This window comes from Coregonus lavaretus, assembly GCF_964263955.1.
Source record: "Coregonus lavaretus genome assembly, chromosome: 10".
Classification (NCBI taxonomy): Eukaryota; Metazoa; Chordata; class Actinopteri; order Salmoniformes; family Salmonidae; genus Coregonus; species Coregonus lavaretus.
The window spans coordinates 49,974,523-49,995,398 of NC_139997.1; the positions used below are offsets into that span (position 1 = coordinate 49,974,523).

The following is a 20,876-nucleotide window of genomic DNA, read 5'->3' on the forward strand; positions in this document are numbered from 1 at the left end:
AAAAATTGTCAAAAACCCTTGAAAGAGTAGGTGTGTCAAAAATTTTGACTGGTAGTGTGTGTATATGTGTGTGTGTGTGTATATATATATATATATATATATATATATATATATATATATATATATATATATATATATACATACATACATACATACATACATACATACATACATACATACATACATACATACATACATACATACATACATACATACATACATACATACATACATACATACATACATACATACATACATACATACACACATACATACACACACACACAGAGTGTACAAAACATTAAGTTGACTGTGCCTTTAAACAGCTTGGAAAATTCCAGAAAATTATGTCATGGCTTTAGAAGCTTCTGATAGGCTAATTTATATCATTTGAGTCAATTGGAGGTGTACCTGTGGATGTATTTCAAGGCCTACCTTCAAACTCAGTGCCTCTTTGCTTGACATCATGGGAAAATCAAAAGAAATCAGCCAAGACCTCTGAAAAAAAATGTGTAGACCTCCGCAAGGCTGGTTCATCCTTGGGAGCAATTTCCAAACGCCTGAAGGTACCACGTTCATCTGTACAAACAATAGTATGCAAGTATAAACACCATGGGACCAAGCAGCCATCATACCGCTCAGGAGATGTGTTCTGTCTCCTAGAGATGAACGTACTTTGGTGCGAAAAGTTCAAATAAATCCCAGAACAACAGCAAAGGACCTTGTGAAGATGATGGAGGAAACAGGTACAAAAGTATCTATATCCACAGTAAAACAAGTCCTATATCGACATAACCTGAAAGGCCGCTTAGCAAGGAAGAAGCAACTGCTCCAAAACCGCCATAAAAAAGCCAGAATTGGGTTTGCAACTGCACATGGGGACAAAGATCGTACTTTTTGGAGAAATGTCGTCTGGTCGGATGAAACCAAAATAGAACTGTTTGTCCATAATGACCATCGTTATGTTTGGAGGAAAAAGTGGAAGGGTTACAAGCCGAAAAACTCCTTCCCAACCGTGAAGCACGGGGGTGGCAGCATCATGCTGTGGGGGTGCTTTGCTGCAGGAGGGACTGGTGCACTTCACTAAATAGATGGCATCATGAAGAAGGAAAATTATGTCGATATATTAAAGCAACAGCTCAACACATCAGTCAGGAAGTTAAATATTGGTCGCAAATGGGTCTTCCAAATGGACAATGACCCCAAGCATACTTCCAAAGTTGTGGCAAAATGGCTTAAGGACAACAAAGTCAAGGTATTGGAGTGGCCATCACAATGCCCTGACCTCAATCCTATAGAGAATTTGTGGGCAGAACTAAAAAAGCGTGTGCGAGCAAGGAGGCCTACATACCTGACTCAGTTACACCAGCTCTGTCAGGAGGAATGGGCCAAAATTCACCCAACTTATTGTGGGAAGCTTGTGGAAGGCTACCCGAAACGTTTGACCCAAGTTAAACAATTTAAAGGCAATGCTACCGAATACTAATTGAGTGTATGTAAACTTCTGACCCACTGGGAATGTGATGAAAGAAATAAAAGCTTAAATAAATCATTCTCTCTACTATTATTCTGACATTACACATTCTTAAAATAAAGTGGTGATCCTAACTGACCTAAGACAGGGAATTTCTACTAGGATTAAATGTCAGGAATTGTGAAAAACTGAGTTTAAATGTATTTGGCTAAGGTGTATGTAGACTTCCGACTTCAACTGTATATATATATTTATATTTATATATATATAATAATATTGTATTTTTTAATTCATATGGAAATGAAAAACAAAATAAATACATTTTTTTTAAATATACAACTTATCATGTCACATCTTCCAAGCTTTGGAGATTGCGTTTGCAACCAGGAATACACATTTCCTAAATAGCCATTCAAGTTTTTCTTCATCACTACTCCAGAATAGTTCCTGTTTTTGTTACAACATAGTTGTATATTCAGTGAGAATATTTCATTCCTTCCTCCCTTTTTTGAGGTAATCCCTGGTCTGTAAGTGAGTAGATATACAGTGGCTTGCGAAAATTTTCACCCCCCTTGCCATTTTTCCTATTTTGTTGCCTTACAAACTGCCAACTCTAGGTGAAGACACGGTTTCCACCTTTCACAAATCTTCGTGTCAGATCAGTGATTTCCTTAAGGAAGGAAGGAAAGAAGGGAGCATTTTTTTTAAATATTGAAAGAGCCTGTGTATCTCTGTAGGAGGATGGTGGTGCGGCAGCATCTCCTCCATCAGGAGGAGGTGGTGGTGGGGGAGGAAATCTGATGGGGGAGATGAGTGCCATCCTGGCCCGACGGTGAGCCACTGCCTCAGTCTTTGTTACATGTGGGGCTGGACGAGTGTGTATGATGAGTGTTCACGTCAAGTGTGTGTGTGTGTGACGTTTACGATCATATGGCTTTGCGTGTGTGAGATTGCAGAGGCTAAGCCGTTGCTTCATTGTCTTTTTGTACAGGAAGAAAATGTCAGATAATCCAGGCGCAAAGAAGGATGTGCCCAGCAATGTAAGTCTATTGTAAATCATCTTTGTAGAGACAACAATCCTCTCGTAATAAATCCTTAAGAATGTGTGTGTAAGCTGCAAGTCAAGTCACACTGTGGTTAAACACATATTTGCGTGGTAAAGGGATGAGGCAATGTCATTTTGTGCTTTTAGGAAGACTCCTCAAAGTCCTCAGGCCAAGGTGGTGAGTAGATCCGCTGAAGTCTTCATTCATTCCTTTTGTATTTGACTGGGCATGCACCTGGGGGCTGTTCCAGAAAGCATATATTTTCAAGAAATATGTATTCATTAGGCACCACCAAATGAAAGAAAAAGCACCGAAACAAGGAGGGACTAGCTGAACTTGTCCAAAAAGAAACACTCATTTTTGTTTTCTGTTGCAAAATGTTTTTATATGGTGTGCACTTCTTCTCTCCTTTGTCTGATTTGAGCTGTGAAGCATTTGTTGGCCTTTTATTGAATAAAATATTATACCGCTACATAAATATAATATATATTCTTTGATGTTTCATAATTCTCATGATCTCCTTTTGCCATGAAAGACACCCTCAGGAGACCGTGGGAGAAATCAGCCACCATGCCAAGGTAGGGAACTCCCCGGTCTGTTGAACATCAACACAATAAACACCACCACACTGTCTCTCGTACCTGTGGTGCAGGAAATTACAGCCCAGTTCACCCACCCCCTGTTTATTACTTTTCTACAATAACTGTTTTTATGTTTACTATGGGGGGACAAAACTAGGCAGGCACAAATTCAATCTGTGCCCCCCAGTGGAGCCGGCCCAGTCTTTTTCTATCCCACCTCTCTAGCACTGTAAAGAGAGCGTGTTTCATGTTTGAGAGAAAATCTTACATGTCTCAAACAGGACTAACTCAACCACCAAGACCCAGCTGCAGGAGAGCAGCCCCACCTCCACCACCCCTGCCCTTCCTCCTGCCCCCCCTTCTCCATCCTCTGACCCATTGCCCAGGTACCCCCTATTTGCCCCCCCCTCCTACCCTCTTCCCTTATACCTAGACCCTAATGCTGGGGCTCCATGTCTGTCTGCAGCTTCTCCACTGTCCCACTAGGTGTAGGGTGAAGTTGCCCATAGACGCTGGTCTTGGGTCAGTTTTGCATTTCCCCCACTAATGGTTAAGGTTAGGATTGGGGAGAGGAAGCTGATACTAGATCTGTACCTAGGGGAAGCTTCACCCTGGAGTGTCCCACTAGGGAACTACCAACAGCCCTGTGTGCTACGTGTGGCCTCTTGTGCCAAGGGATTAAGCAACACAATGCTGTGAACATTTTAGTTTTTGCCCTAGCACTAACACATGTGATTCTATTCAAAGGCGTGATGATGATTAATTGGTTGAATCAAGTATGTATTTTAGTACAAGGGCAAAAACTAAAATGTGCACCTCTCCAGGACCAGGATTGGGAAACACTCTGCTTTAGGGCCTTGCAATCCTCAAGGCCTGGTATTTGGTACTCTCTGTTTTTGTCTTTTCGGTCTTGCTAAGATTTAATAAAGGGTCACAGAAATAGAGCAAGAGATGGTTTCATTGAACTGTATCTTTTTGCCGCGGCTTTGCACTGAGCCTGCTGTATGTGCCTTTACTATGACCTCTGACTAAGCATGTATGTCCTGCTCCTGCTAATGACAGGGCCCAGCCCAGAAACAACCCTCTATACACCCTAGGCCAGGGGTCGGCAACAGGGGGCCCGCGGTACAACACCGGCCCGCAAGTGATTTATTTTGCCCTTGGTAGTGTATATATAATTATTTTACTAAAAACTTTTTGGGGTTAATATATGATTCCATATGTGTTATTTCATAGTTTTGATGTCTTCACTATTATTCTACAATGTAGAAATTAGTAAAAAATAAAGAAAAACCCTTGAATGAGTAGGTGTTCTAAACATTTTTTGACCGGTAGTGTATATTTATTATTTGAGGGGGGGGTTTCGTTTTTGGTTAAAAAAAGACTAAAATCACAGGGAGTTGAATTTAGGAAATGTGTTCCCAAGTATTCCCACAATTACAAAAAGAGACATATGTGATCGTGTCTCAATGTAATCAAGGTATGAAATTATTATTTTCAAATACAATCTCCTTTTGGGCTTGGTTGTGGTCAATTTGCAATGTAGACATTTTACCCAACAAAAATCAAAAATGTAGTTGCCTACCCCTGCTCTAGGCATTGGTGTAGAAGTGAATGGATAGGTATAAGCAATATAGTAAAAATTATCCACTTAGGCTATCAGAGGGCAAGGTGGGACAACTACCATATTGTTTATAGTACCAGTCCAATTCTTTCATATCTACATAGAGTGCCAAGAGGTTAGGGTCTGTTTCTGGACTGGGGCCTCTCTCAAGTCACCACCTGATCAAACAATTGTCTCATCCCCTCAGATTTGGAAACTAAATTAATTAACTCAAGATCAGTGGCTATGATAAGTTAAATCTGGTGTACTAGTGCGTAGTTGGAAAAAAACCTATTGCAAGTAATGTAGGCAAAGTCACACCACACTGACCATTTGAAAAGACTTCAGTTTCTATGTCTGTACAACACCAGCAGAGGGGCGTTATCCACTCCTCATTGGTCTGCAACTTTCCGTGGTGCTATGGCTGTTACCACGGTGACTAGATGGCTGGATAGCGGCTGTGGGAGCGCAACAATCCGCCACTTTTGGCCAAACTGAGCTTCCATATCCTTGGTGTTTGTTGTTTGTTGTTGACCTCCTGCTCTCCCGCCATTCACTCCTTTTTTTCATTCTCTCTCCTCTCTCTCTCCTCCTCCTCTCGCTCGCTAACTCTCTTCCTCTCTCTGTCTCTCTTCCTCTCTCTGTCTATCTCTCTGTTTCTCTCAGGATGAAGGCAGTGAACAGCACCACGGCCAGCACAGGCAGTGAAGACACAGAGATGGAGAGAATCAAACAGGTGAGCTCCACCTTTGACCTGTTTGTGTTGTGTTTAAAGGATTACTGTCATGTAGACTAGACATAACAGGAGGCCATTGCTCCTCTACTAATGGTGTCAGATAAAGACAATCTATGGGCATCATTCTCAGATAATGCTATTTTGATTTGTGTGTTTAGGACATCCTTGAGGAAGTGAGAAAAGAGCTCCATAAAGTGAAGGATGAAATTATCGGGGGTGAGTTCCTGATCTGGCCCATCCCATTCAAGGAGTACTCCCTAGCGTTTTCCTTTTTTTGTTACTAGCAGTACAGTCAATAAGAATCACAATACATTTTTGCTCCAGCCACTGCATTATATTTATATACTTTTTACACACATTATTTATTTTAAATACCTCATGGTTTAATATTATTTTCTCAATTCTCATTACTACAAATCATATATGTCAGTATAAGTCATACTGATATATATGATTTGTAATAATGAGAATTGAGAAAATAATATTAAACCATGAGGTATTTAAAATAAATAATGTGTAGGTTTGGACAATATTTGAGGAACTTTGGAGCCTCTTCTCTTTCTCACTAATTACCCCCCTCTTTCTCTTTCAGCATTTATCCAGGAGATGCAGAGGAGAGGCCAAGTATAGTCTCTCAACATACAGCCACTGGCACCTGGACAGAAGATGGTGAGGGGGGGAAGGAAGGGAGAGATGGCCATATGGAGGCGTGGATGGCTCATACATTTCCTGCACTGTTCAGGCTGTTCTCCCTCAATGTTCTACTCACCACATACCTATACGTTTAGGACTGTACCAATCGGCACTCTTCCGAACTTCTGTTATTCGCCATTCTTTTTCTCGTTTGTTTTTATCATGGTTTCAAGAGCTCTGCTGTACCTCTCTTGCTCCGCCATCACTGCCTACCTTACTCTACTCTACTCCCTCCCCACCTCCCAAGTCAACTCCCATATCTTACCGGTGTCCATTTCTGGACATATCTGGCCTTACTCTTCACTAGAGCAAACAATTCAGGGAATATCATCGACCACACCATCGAAACGCAGTACATTTCCAACAGTTGCACATTTAAAAGTCAACCTAACTGTGGTCGCTGCAGCAGAAGTTTATTTTTTTGTATATTTTTGTAACGAGCTGCAGTAGTTGACCACAGGGGAGCGCTGTGAATCAGGAGAATCGCACCTAAGGCCTTTCTCTGTAGTTTCTGTACTACCCATGAGCAGTCGGGGAACTACAAATCCTAGCTCGCACCAATAAGGGAGATCTCCTGGTTAAATGTCTGTCCGTCTACACCTAATAAAAGTACGGTGAAGTTGCCCCTAGATGCTGATCTTGGGTCAGTTTTGCATTTTCCCCACTAATGGTTAAGGTTAGGATTAGAGAAGAGGAACCTGATCCTAGATCACTACCTAGGGGAAACTTCACCCCGGAGCCACTTTATACTGTATTAGTAAACGGGTTGTCCTCTGAGCTCTTGCTACACCTCACATCAACAGTTTTTTTCACCTCAGGGATTAGCGGAAGCATATCAGTTAGTGCCAGAAAGGACTGTCTGCACCAGGTCCTATTCCAGTTACAATGCCCACTTCTCCTTAGCATGTAGCGCAGACAACCCCAGCAGAAGAGGAGGGGAGCAGGTTGGGGACTGTACCTGGTAGGATTCTGCTGCAGTGCAGGTAACTGCTACGTATCTCTGTGCAGTCCAGGGACTCGTACTTGACTGTGTATGATCTTCTAAAGATACAGTGCCTTCAGAAAGTATTCACACCCCTTGACTTCTTCCACTTTTTGTTGTGTTACAGCCTGAATTTAAAATGGATAAAATGTAGATGTCACTGATCCAATATCCCATAATGTCAAAGTGGAATTTTGCTTTTAGAATTTTTTACAAATTAATACAAAATGAAAAGCTGAAATGTCTTGAGTCAATTAGTATTGAACCCCTTTTGTTATGGCAAATAAGTTGAGGAGAATAAAAGCAAAAAGCTAACACTGAATATACCTTTGAGCATGGTGAAGTTATTAATTACACTTTGGATAGCGTTCCCAGTCACTACAAAGATACAGGCGTTCTTCCTAACTCAGTTGCCGGAGAGGAAGGAAACCACTCAGGGATTTCACCATGAGGCCAAAGGTGATTTTAAATGGCGGTGATGGGAGAAAACTGAGGATGGATCTACGACATTGTTACTCCACAATATTAACCTAAATGACAGAGTGAAAAGAAGGAAGCCTGTACATAATAAGAAATATTCCAAAACATGCATCCTGTTTGCAATAAGGTACTAAAGTAATACTGCAAAAAAATGTGGGAAAGAAATTAACTTTTTGTCTTGAATACGAAGTGTTATGTTTGGGGCAAATCCAATATCACTGAGTACCACTCTTCATATTTTCAAGAATGTTTGTGGCTGCATCATGTTATGGGTATGCTTGCATCGGCAAGGACTGGGGAGCTTTTTTAGGATAAAAATAAACGTAATCGAGCTACGCACAGGCAAAACCCTTGAGGGAAAACCTGGTTCAGTCTGCTTTCGAACAGACACTGGGAGACAAACTTACCTTTCAGCAGGACAATAACCTAAAACACAAAATGTGGAAAAAGTTGAGGGTTGTGAATACTTTCTGAAGGCACTGTACTTAATAATACCCATTATATTAGCTTCCTCCGTGGCAGAGAAACGCCAATCTTCTGTCAGAGACGTCAATCTTCGCTAATGCAACTCTGCCTTGCCTCCTGAGCACTCTTACAATCATATAGATTTGTTTTTAAGCAAAAAATAATAGTACTTAAAAAATGCATATGGTTTTCTATTTTACATTTACATTTAGAAATACTGTGGTAATGACAATGGAACATATTTTTGGATAAATTGTAATTGTTATTTTGGATTTATTAAAGTTGATTTTTCTATTAAAGATAATGATTTTTACACTGAAATGTTGTGTGAGAGAAAATGCCGTTAAGACACTTGGTTGGAGATGCCTTTCTGGTCAAATACAGCTGTTTCTTGTATCAAATTGTGGTCTGTCTCATCTGTTGTTTTGGGTGGGTGGGTGGGGAGACTATATGGATGTATTTAACAGTCTTCATAGTGAAGTTAGAGTTACTTGAATGTACACCATTTGTATACCCCAAGAATATTAACACCTGACCAGTTCCCTCAAGTGACATATTGAACAGTGTCTTAGACGTGCTGTACCATTTGACAAACTAATAATGAAGTTGTGCTTGCATATCAAATCAAAGTTTATTGGTTGCGTACACAGTTTAGCAGGTGTAGTGGGTGCAGCGAAATGCTTGTTACTAGTTCCTAACAATGCAGTAAAATGTCAAACAATTAATGACAGACCTCAATAACGAATCTGATTAACAACCCAAATAGCACTGTAGCAGTAATCAAATGCAATGTATGTACACCGGGAGAATTTACACAAGATCAACTAAGAATGACATGTACAGCAGTAGATGTATTAGAGTAAGCTATGTCAAGAATCCAGTGTATAAATAAATACGCAGTGTATACAGTGCATTCGGAAAGTATTCAGATCCCTTCTCTTGTTCCACATTTTGTTACGTTACAGCCTTACTCTAAATATATTTTTATTTTTTTATGTTTCTCATCAATCTACACACAATACCCCATAATAACAAAGTGAAAACAGGTTTTTAAAAATGTTTGCAAATGTATTACAAATAAAAAACAGATACCTCATTTACATAAGTATTCAGACCCTTTGCTATGAGACTTGAAATTGAGCTCAGGTGCGTCCTGTTTCCATTGATCATCCTTGAAATGTTTCTACAACTTGATTTGAGTCCACCTGTGGTAAACTAAATTGATTGTACATGATATGGAAAGGCACACGCCTGTCTGTATAAGGTCCCACAGTTGACAATGCATGTCATAGCAAAAACCAAGCCATGAGGTCGAAGGAATTGTCCATAGAGCTCCGAGACAGGATTGTGTCGAAGCACATATCTGGGGAAGGGTACCAAAAATGTCTGCAGCATTGAAGGTCCCCAATAACACAATGGCCTCCATCATACTTAAAATGAAGAAGTTTGGAACCACCAAGAATCTTCCTAGAGCTGGCCGCACTGAGCAATCGGGGGAGAAGGGCCTTGGTCAGGGAAGTGACCAAGAACTCAATGGTCTCTGACAGAGCTCCAGAGTTCCTCTATGGAGATTGCAGAACCTTCCAGAATGACAACCATCTGCAGCACTCCACCAATCAGGCCTTCATTGTAGAGTGCCACACAGAAGCCACTCCTCAGTAAAAGGCACCTAAAGGACTCTCAGACCATGAGAAAAAAATTATCTGGTCTGATGAAACAAAGATTTGGCCTGAATGCCAAGAGTCACATCTGGAGGAAACCTGGTACCATCCCTACGGTGAAGCATGGCAGTGGCAGCATCATGCTGTGGGGATGTTTTTCAGCGGCAGGGAATGGGAGACTAGTCGGGATCGAGGGAATGATGAACAGAACAAAGTACAGAGAGATCCTTGATGAAAACTTGCTCCAGAGTGCTCAGGACCTCAGACTGGGGCGAAGGTTCACCTTCCAACAGGACAACGACCCTAAGCACACAGCCAAGACAACGCAGGAGTGACTTCGTGACAAGTCTCTGAATGTTTTTGAGTGGCCCAGCCAGAGCCCGGACTTGAACCCCATCGAACACATCTGGAGAGACCTGAAAATAGTTGCGCAGCGACGCTCCCCATCCAACCTGACAAAGCTTGAGAGGATCTGCAGAGAAGAATGGGAGAAACTCCCCAAATACAGGTGTGCCAAGATTGTAGCGTCATACCCAAGAGGACTTGAGCCTCTAATTGCTGCCAAAGGTGCTTCAACAAAGTACTGAGTAAAGGGTCTGAATACTTATTTAAATGTGATTTCAGTTTTTTATTTCTAATACATTTGCAACATTTTCTAAAAACCAGTTTTTGCTTTGTCATTATAGGGTATTGTGTGTAGATTGATGAGGGGTGGTGAAACAATATTTTTTTTTTTTGAATAAGGCTGTAATGTAACAAAATGTGGAAAAGGTCAAGGGGTCTCAATACATTCCAAATGTACTGTAGGTATTACAGACTGGGTCAGGGAGAGGTTGAAAATGTCAGTGAAGACTTGCCAGTGCATGCTCTGAGTATGCGTCCTGATAATCCATCTGGCCCTGAGGTCTTGTGAATGTTAACCTGTTTAAAGGTCTTAATCACTTTGGCTATGGAGAGCGTGATCACACAGTCGTCTGGAACAGCTGGTGCTCTCATGCATAGTTCAGTGTTGCTTGCCTCAAAGCGCACATAGCTCGTGGCTGGGTTTCCTTTTGTAATCCATGATAGTTGGCAAGCCCTGCCACATCCGACAATCGTCAGAGCTGGTGTAGCGTCCGGATTCGATCTTGGTCCTGTATTGACTCTTTGCCTGTTTGATGGTTCGTCTGAGGGCATAGCGGGATTTCTTATAAGCGTCTGGATTAGTGTCCCACTCCTTGAAAGCGGCAGCTCTAGCCTTTAGCTCAGTGTGGATGTTGCCTGTAATCAATGGCTTCTGGTTGGGATATGTACGTACGGTCACTGTGGGGACTACGTCAGCGATGCACTTACTAATGAAGCAGGAGACTGATGTGGTAAACTCCTCAATGCAATCAGATGAATCCTGGAACATATTCCAGTCTGTGCTACCAAAACAGTCCTGTATTGAGCGTGTCACTGGTACTTTCTGTTTGAGTTTTTGCTTGTAAGCAGGAATCAGGAGGCTAGAGTTATGGTTAGATTTGCCAAATAGAGGGTGAGGGAGAGCTTTGTATGTGTCTCTGTGTGTGGAGTAAATGTGATCTAGAGTTTTTTCGCCTCTAGTTGAACAGGTGACATAATAGTAAAAATTAGGTAAAACGGGTTTAAGTTTTCCTGCATTAAAGTCACCGGCCACAAGGAGCACCGCCTCTGGGTGAGCATTTTCTTGTTTGCTTATTGCCCTATGCAGCTCGCTGAGTGTGGTCTTAGTGCCAGCATCGGTTTGTGGTGGTAAATAGAGAGGAATAAATATAGATGAAAACTCTCTTGGTAAATATTTGGTCTACAGCTTATCATGAGGTATTCTAACTCAGGCGAGCAGAACTTCAAGACTTCCTTAATATTAGAGATTGCGCACCAGTTGTTGTTAACAAAGAGACACACACAACCTCCTCTGAGCTTTCCTGATGCAGCCGTTCTGTTATGTATAGAAAAAACAGCTAGATTTATATTTACCATGTCCTTGTTCAGCCTCAACTCCGAGAAACATAGGATATTACAGTTCTTCAGATCTCGTTGATAGGATAGTCTCGAACGGTGCTCATCCAGTTTATTCTCCAGTGATTGCACGTTCGCCAATAGAACGGAGGGTAGAGGCGATTTATCCACTCTCCGACGTAGTCTGGTCAGGTATCCCACACTCCGGCCTTTATAGCACTGTCTCCTTCTTCTTCGAGTGTTGGGGATTTGGGCCTGGTCCGACTCATTGAAGTATAAATCCTCGTCCAAATCAAGGTTATTGATAGCTGTTCTGATGTCCAGAAGCTCTTTTCGGTCATAGGAAACGATTGTGGAAACATTATGTACAAAAACAGTTACGATCAATGCAAAAAAATACACAAAATAGCAAAATTGGTCAGGAGCCCGTAAAACGTCCGCCATTCCCTCCGGCGCCACTCTTTCATAAATCTTAGTCAAATAACCAGTGTTGTATAGTCAAGGCCATATGCAAACAAAATAAACTTTATTGCTCATTATTTCAATTCACAAGATATAATTAATGCGCGCGTCAGCCATCGAGAATTGAACCTTAGCTTGGACACTGGCCATTGGACGTGACGCTACACAAGCTCAACACGGGCAGTGAAGCAGCTTTCACTGATTTTAAAGGAAGCATTTTCTCAATGGCTGACGGCTGATGGCAATGCCGGACGTCCGATGGCTATTGTTTAGCAGGGCCGTAAGGGGCATATTCTCATTTCACTGCGCACCATATCATCTGGTTCTGCACTAAAAGTGTGTGCGTATTTCCACCGCGTATTCCAAAGTCACCCCAGTCCGCGCCATTGAGCCAGCTGTGCACTTTGAGTGGGAAAACTCAGATTTGAGGATGGGTCTGATTATTTCCATTGCTGTGCACATCCTCATCTGATATTATGACATTCTAATGTTTTGCAGACAATCTCCTTTTTCTTTGCGCGCCTGTACTCACACTATCCAAGTCCAGCATCGCACTCAGCAACAGTTGAAATTAAATGTTTTACTATCAGTATCTTCACAGGTGATGTTTATTTCAATGTGATACCTTAATATTCCACAAATTATAATGGTATAAAAACATCTGAAATAATGTAAGCAACATTGTGGAACATTGAACTTGTGATAGGTCTTGTGAAACTAATGAATAAAGTCTCAAACTCATTATCAGAAACCTGAAAGTTGGTGGAGAAAATAAATATGCTTTAAAACAGTGTAATTTAGGGGGAAATGTATTCCTCGTAATCCTGAGAATATTTCTGAACTATGCCACGTAGGCATTTACACAGGCAGCCCAATTCTGATAATCTTTCACTTATTGGTCTTTTAACCAATCACATCAGCTCTGAAAAAGATCTGCCGTGAAAAGAGCTGATGTGATTGGTCAAAAGACTAATTAGTGGAAAAAAGATCAGAATTGGACTGCATGTGTAAACGCACCCTTAGGAGCAATTCTTCGCATTAGGATGCTTTGTGAATATGGCCTTAGACTTGTGGGCTCACCACAGTGCATTACTATTAGTCCTCAAAGGACCTCGAGAGCTTGGCACTATAAGGTCCTATCTGCAAAAATATGATTCTGATATAATTGGCTTTATTGTTCTGAACCCTCATTGGTTTGAATGGTGTCAGCAATTTATATATAGTATTCTTTTGAATTTAACATGAATTGGGGTATTAAGAGTACTACAGTCGTACTTGTGAAGTATTGGTCTTCACAAAGTTTGCTGCTTCAGTGTTTTTAGATATTTTTGTCAGATGTTACTATGGTATACTGAAGTATAATTACAAGCATTCCATAAGTGTCAAAGGCTTTTATTGACAATTACATTAAGTTTATGCAAAGAGTCAATATTTTCAAGACCTCTGAAATCTGCCCTGGCATGCTGTCAATTAACTTCTGGGCCACATCCTGACTGATGGCAGCCCATTCTTGCATAATCAATGCTTGGAGTTTGTGGGTTTTTGTTTTGTTTGTTTGTTTGTCCACCCGCCTCTTGAGGATTGACCACAAGTTCTCAATGGGATTAAGGTCTGGGGAGTTTCCTGGCCATGGACCCAATGGAAAAGGCATTGTTCATCACCAAACTGTTATTGGATGGTTGGGAGAAGTTGCTCTCGGAGGATAATAATATGCCATTTAGCAGACGCTTTTATCCAAAGCGACATACAGTCATGCGTGCATAATTATTATTTTTTTTGTATATGGGTGGTCCCGGGGATCGAACCCACTACCTTAGCGTTACAAGCGCCGTGCTCTACCAGCTGAGCTACAGAGGACCACCAGGATGTGTTGGTACCATTCTTTATTCATGGCTGTGTTCTTAGGCAAAATTGTGAGTGAGCCCACTCCCTTGGCTGAGAAGCAACCCCACACATGAATGGTCTCAGGATGCTTTACTGTTGGCATGACACAGGACTGATCGTAGCGCTCACCTTGTCTTCTCCGGACAAGCTTTTTTTCGGATGCCCCAAACAATCGGAAAGGGGATTCATCAGAGAAAATTACTTTCCCGTCCTCAGCAGTCCAATCCCTGTACCTTTTGCAGAATATCAGTCTGTCTCTGATGTTTTTCCTGGAGAGAAGTGGCTTCCTCGCTGCCCTTCTTGACACCAGGCCATCCTCCAAAAGTATTCGCCTCACTGTGCGTGCAGATGCACTCACACCTGCCTGCTGCCATTCCTGAGCAAGCTCTGCACTGGTGGTGCCCCGATCCCGCAGCTGAATCAACTTTAGGAGACGGTCCTGGCGCTTGCTGGACTTTCTTGGGCGCCCTGACGCCTTCTTCACAACAATTGTACCTCTCTCCTTGAAGTTCTTGATGATCCGATAAATTGTTGATTTAGGTGCAATCTTAGTAGCAGCAATATCCTTGCCTGTGAAACCCTTTTTGTGCAAAGCAATTATGACGGCACGTGTTTCCTTGCAGGTAACCATGGTTAACAGAGGAGGAACAATGATTTCAAGCACCACCCTCCTTTTAAAGCATCCAGTCTGTTATTCTAACTCAATCAGCATGACAGAGTGATCTCCAGCCTTGTCCTCGTCAACACTCTCACCTGTGTTAATGAGAGAATCACTGACATGATGTCAGCTGGTCCTTTTGTGGCAGGGCTCTTCATAACATTCTGGAGTATATGCAAATTGACATAAAAACTGAGGCAGCAGACTTTTTGAAAATTAATATCTGTGTCAAAACTTTTGACCACGACTGTATATAGGTAGAGAACATTGAACAGAACTATGTCAATAACTCAATTTTGATGCAGATAGAACCTTATATTCCTAAGTTCTTGACCTGTACTTTTCCATTTACTCTTAAATAATAACCCCATCATCACTAAATCTACAGCGCACTGTCAAACAAGATACTTTTTCAAATAACATTTTTAATCAAAGTTATACATCTTTATAATAAATATTTTATGTGCTGTTGTACCCTCTCAAAGCATCTTAACAATAATTGTATTTTTTTATGAAAGAATACGCATAATAAACAATCCAGTTGAGGACAATTCTCATTCAAATTAAACATTTCCAACAAATCTGGATTCACAACATAATAAAATGAATACAAAATAACAATGTAACAAGGAGTATGATGAACTGTGTCCAAGGGAGTGCATAGTGAGTGCATAGATGCCAAAGTCACACAAAATGTCAACTACTGATGTGAGGTGAGCGTCAGAGGACACAAAGTGCTAGCTGTTGGGTGGAGAAAAGCAAAAGAAGCTGATATTATTTCCTTCCCCTCCTTTGTTGACTTGTGTATCTGCCATCTTTGAAAATTCATTTGAAATTCCACGCAGTGTCGAGGTGAACACATGCCCATGTTTATTTAATTTCCTTTGCATTTTCTTAAAAATAAAAATCATTAAATATACAAACAGTAATATTTGTTCGGCCAAAAATGTTTCTTAAACTTTGTGGTGTACATTCAGGAACATTCATATTGAAAGTGAAAAAAAGAAACAATAACAAAAAATCATTAATTGGCTATAATTATGAACAATATAAATTGCCATTACAATTGATCATATGTTACAAAGTATTTTGTTTCTAGCAGTCCAATCTCCCTGCCAAATTGGTGTATTCTCATAATTTCTCCTTTGATGGGATCCAGATGTAGGGTCCAGAATGCTCCTCTATCACCATTTTGCAGTGGTTATAAATTTCTTCTAAGGTGTCTCCTTGAACAAGGGCTGCAAAACAAGGGGAGAAATTTAGTACAGACAGATCTAGCCATTTAGCAATTATTTTCTAATAGAATAAAATTGCTCACTGTCCACCAAGAAGGAATTTATTTTTAGTCATGTACATACTGTTAGTGAGAACAATACATTTCACCCATAGAATATATTGTGGTGACATTTACTACCACAGGTTAGGTTGAAACACTTAAAACAATTCTCTAAAACAATTTATCAAATTTACTATTGCTGTTTTTTTTTTTTTTTTACTGCAGCGGCTTTGTTCCAATTGTTCCTTATCATACAGCAAATGAGGGCATTATTTGTCACCATAAAAGTTGAATAAAGGGCATTATCCAGGCAGGGTTGTAATGCTCATTCACATGCGCAGAATTACAGTATGGATCTGCTTTATCATATCATTTAGATGAACACCAATTTGTGGCGTATGCAATGTTCCCTCTAATTGTAGGATCTCAATGTGCGCCAAAATTATGTGAAATCTATAGAAGGTTGAGAAATGAGGCCCCAGAACTGTATACACCAACACGGGTTGCACTGAAATTGACAGACTACAACTTTCACATCTCTTTTGTCTAAAAAGAGCAACATTGTGCATCTTTAACTCATGGATACTGTACCTGTGAAAAACTCGCCAAACTCCTGCTCCAGCTTCATGGCCCGGTCAAATGTCTTCCTGGCCTGCTCTTCTGTTAGCCTCTTATTCATCTCCCTGGGAACAGATGTTTGTTGTGAGGCCTCAGATTCCATGGGGCGGTTTCCCAGACACAGATTAAGCCTAGTCCTGGACTAACGAGCAAGCTCAATGGAGAATCTCCATTGAAAGTGCTTTTTAGTCTAGGAATAGGTTTAGGGCTGGATTCAATCCGTAGCGCTGAAGAGCTGCGCTACAGGGCGATAGAAATTTAAAGGCAATGTTCCTGCATTAGCGGAGAATGCATTCATTGTAAACGCTGTATATGTTGGCTAAGTCGTAAATTACCTTGAAATTTAAAGCCCTTAATCTGTGTCTGGGAAACCGGCGCCATAAATTCTACTGTCTCCAACTACATTTCCACATGCATAGACTATGAATTACGTTCATTAAGTTAATGTTGTATTTGTCAATTCAACCCCCATTTCCACTTAATTGCCTGATTTGCCCCCTGCCACTTTGGTGACCACATAAAATACATTCTGCACTCACTTAATGTCAGCGCCTTCTACTGAATTGCATATCCATTATAAACACATTTGCTATGTAATAATATTTTCATGAGTTGGGAGATGAGAACTCACATTAATGAATCGATGGATCTAGGCTTTATAAAGATGGCAATGGGATAGAGTTGTGCTACTTGTAGTCGTTTAATGGCATTCCCCGACACGTCAAGTATGCAGTGTTTACCCTGCTGACAGAGGAGAGAAACAGTTAATATACAGTGCATTCAGAAAGTATTCATACCCCTTGACTTATTCCACATTTTGTTGTGTTACAGCCTGAATTCAAAATGGATTACATTGATTTTTTTTCTCACCCATCTAAAGTACACACAATACCCCATAATAACAAAGTGAAAACATGTTTTTAAAATGTTTTGCAATATATCTAATTTACATAGGTATTTACACCCCTGAATCAATACATGTTAGAATCACCTTTAGATGACATGCATACCCATAACATGATGCAGCCACCACCATGCTTGAAAATATGAAGAGTGGTACTCAGTGATGTGTTGTGTTGGATTTGCCCCAAACATAACATTTTGTATTCAGGCATACTGTAAAGTTAATAGCTTTGCCACATTTTTTGCAGTTTTACTTTCGTGCCTTATTGCAAACAGGATGCATGTTTTGGAATATTTGTTATTCTGTACAGTCTTTCTTCTTTTCACTCTGTCATTTAGGTTAGTATTGTGGAGTAACTACAATGTTGTTGATCCATCCTCAGTTTTCTCCGATTACAGCCATTAAACTCTGTAACTGTTTTAAAGTCACCATCGGCCTCACAGTGAAATCCATGAGCGGTTTCCTTCCTCTCCGGCAACTGAGTTAGGAAGGATGCCTGAATCTTTCTAGTGACTGGGTGTATTGATACACCATCCAAAGTGTAATTAATAACTTCACTATGCTCAAAGGGATATTCAATGTCTGCTATTTTAATTTTTACCCATCTACCAATAGGTGCCCTTCTGTGCAAGGCATTGGAAAAACTTCCTGGTCTTTGTGGTTGAATCTGTGTTTGAAATTCACTGCTTGATTGAGGGATCTTACATATAATTGTATGTGTGGGGTAAAAAGACGAGGTAGTCATTCAAAAATTATGTTAAACACTATTATTGCACACAGAGTGAGTCCATGCAACTTATTATGTGACTTGTTAAGCAAACTTTTACTCCTGAACTTATTTAGGCTTGCCATAACAAAGGGGTTGAATACTTATTGACTCAAGATATTTCAGCTTTTCATTTTTAATTAATTTGACATTATGGGGTATTGTGTGTAGGCCAGTGACACAAAACCTCAATTTAATTTTAAATTCAGGCTGTAACAACAAAAAATCAGAAGGCACTGTACATAATCATTGAATTCACATGATGTCCTTGATTCAGTCAAATTACTGTTTCTGACAAAGAATCTGTTAATACTTTACTAGAAGGGGTAAACAGTACATATAAAGGGATAATTATGCTTGAAGACCAATAACACACACAGACACACATTTTAAATTCAGATATTGATCAAATACAAATGTAAAATCTTTGTGTGGTTGCATCACACAGAAAACCACATTTTCTATTTTTCAGCCAATTAAAATCGTTGACGTAGTTGCACGTGATCAAAGGCGACGTGTTCGCTATATTCATTACATAACCTGGCTCATTTAGCCCTATGCTAACCTCACCAGGTGGCCGTGATTATATCCTGCTCAAATTCATGATTATATCCGGTTCGTAACTTAGTTGGATGTGATCCAACACTTGTTCATGGAAGTGTTGTTAACAGAAGTCCAATGAGACGTTCTGATAATCAAAGCAACTACATCACGTGTAGTTGACTGACTGGTCAAATATCTCTCTATGTAGAGTGCCTAGCTCCACGTAATTGTCGCAGATTGTGTCAAGGAATAGAATTTCACATGAGTTCCCCCACCCCCCCCTTTTTTAAATGTAGAATTACATTTATTGTGTTAGTGTGTTGAGAAGGGAAAAGTGTTGAAGAGTAGTGAACTACAGTGGGGAAAAAAAGTATTAGTCATCCACCAATTGTGCAAGTTCTCCTACTTAAAAATATGAGAGAGGCCTGTAATTTTCATCATAGGTACACGTCAACTATGACAGACAAATTCAGAAGAAAATAAATCCAGAAAATCACATTGTAGGATTTTTAATGAATTTATTTGCAAATTATGGTGGAAAATAAGTATTTAGTCACCTACAAACAAGCAAGATTTCTGGCTCTCACAGACCTGTAACTTCTTTAAGAGGCTCCTCTGTCCTCCACTCGTTACCTGTATTAATGGCACCTGTTTGAACTTGTTATCAGTATAAAAGACACCTGTCCACAACCTCAAACAGTCATACTCCAAACTCCACTATGGCCAAGACCAAAGAGCTGTCAAAGGACACCAGAAACTAAATTGTAGACCTGCACCAGGCTGGGAAGACTGAATCTGCAATAGGTAAGCAGCTTGGTTTGAAGAAATCAACTGTGGGAGCAATTATTAGGAAATGGAAGACATACAAGACCACTGATAATCTCCCTCGATCTGGGGCTCCACGCAAGATCTCACCCCGTGGGGTCAAAATGATCACAAGAACGGTGAGCAAAAATCCCAGAACCACACGGTGGGACCTAGTGAATGACCTGCAGAGAGCTGGGACCAAAGTAACAAAGCCTACCATCAGTAACACACTACGCCGCCAGGGACTCAAATCCTGCAGTGCCAGACGTGTCCCCCTGCTTAAGCCAGTACATGTCCAGGCCCGTCTGAAGTTTGCTAGAGTGCATTTGGATGATCCAGAAGAGGATTGGGAGAATGTCATATGGTCAGATGAAACCAAAATATAACTTTTTGGTAAAAACTCAACTCGTCGTGTTTGGAGGACAAAGAATGCGGAGGTGTCCAAAGAACACCGTACCTACTGTGAAGCATGGGGGTGGAATCATCATGCTTTGGGGCTGTTTTTCTGCAAAGGGACCAGGACGACTGATCCGTGTAAAGGAAAGAATGAATGGGGCCATGTATCGTGAGATTTTGAGTGAAAACCTCCTTCCATCAGCAAGGGCATTGAAGATGAAACGTGGCTGGGTCTTTCAGCATGACAATGATCCCAAACACACCGCCCGGGCAACGAAGGAGTGGCTTCGTAAGAAGCATTTCAAGGTCCTGGAGTACCCTAGCCAGTCTCCAGATCTCAACCCCATAGAAAATATTTGGAGTGAGTTGAAAGTCTGTGTTGCCCAGCGACAGCCCCAAAACATCACTGCTCTAGAGGAGATCTGCATGGAGGAATGGGCCAAAATACCAGCAACAGTGTGTGAAAACCTTGTGAAGACTTACAGAAAACGTTTGACCTGTGTCATTGCCAACAAAGGGTATATAACAAAGTATTGAGAAACTTTTGTTATTGACCAAATACTTATTTTCCACCATAATTTGCAAAGAAATTCATTAAAAATCCTACAATGTGATTTTCTAGATTTTTTTTTCTCATTTTGTCTGTCATAGTTGACGTGTACCTATGATGAAAATTTTTACGTGGGAGAACTTGCACAATTGGTGGCTGACTAAATAAAAAATTTCCCCACTGTACATGTTTTTCAACTAGTAATATAATTACATTTTGCAGTAGCTTGGTGGTAGTTGAACTAAATTAAAATCTTGGTAGTTCAGTAGTTAATTACTTTTTTGTCATGTAGTGGTGTAGCTAACTACTGGGACTACACACCGTGGTGTAAA

At 40.6% G+C, this 20,876-nt stretch overlaps 1 protein-coding gene and 1 pseudogene across 3 annotated transcripts in view; one reads left to right on the forward strand and one right to left on the reverse strand.

Annotated features, from left to right (window-relative positions):
• The window catches only part of LOC311136152 (vasodilator-stimulated phosphoprotein-like), a 61,549-nt gene extending 53,091 nt beyond the window's left edge, over positions 1-8,458 (forward strand). Inside the window, exons 6-13 of one of the 2 annotated variants that reach the window (XM_084170241.1) lie at positions 2,212-2,306; positions 2,466-2,514; positions 2,667-2,697; positions 3,056-3,098; positions 3,383-3,487; positions 5,371-5,440; positions 5,599-5,656; positions 6,033-8,458. In XM_084170241.1, the coding sequence (XP_084026367.1) occupies positions 2,212-2,306; positions 2,466-2,514; positions 2,667-2,697; positions 3,056-3,098; positions 3,383-3,487; positions 5,371-5,440; positions 5,599-5,656; positions 6,033-6,070 (489 nt within the window). In that variant the 3' untranslated portion in view covers positions 6,071-8,458. The remainder of the gene's footprint in view (positions 1-2,211; positions 2,307-2,465; positions 2,515-2,666; positions 2,698-3,055; positions 3,099-3,382; positions 3,488-5,370; positions 5,441-5,598; positions 5,657-6,032) is intronic. The other variant, XM_084170242.1, reaches the window with a different exon arrangement.
• Positions 8,459-15,531: 7,073 nt separating this feature from the next.
• Positions 15,532-20,876, reverse strand: part of LOC311136376 (disks large homolog 2-like) — a 219,354-nt pseudogene continuing 214,009 nt past the window's right edge. The window contains exons 21-23 of the transcript XR_014615442.1: positions 17,210-17,319; positions 16,552-16,643; positions 15,532-15,922 (exon numbers count right to left, since the gene is read on the reverse strand). The product of XR_014615442.1 is annotated as a disks large homolog 2-like (transcript). The remainder of the gene's footprint in view (positions 15,923-16,551; positions 16,644-17,209; positions 17,320-20,876) is intronic.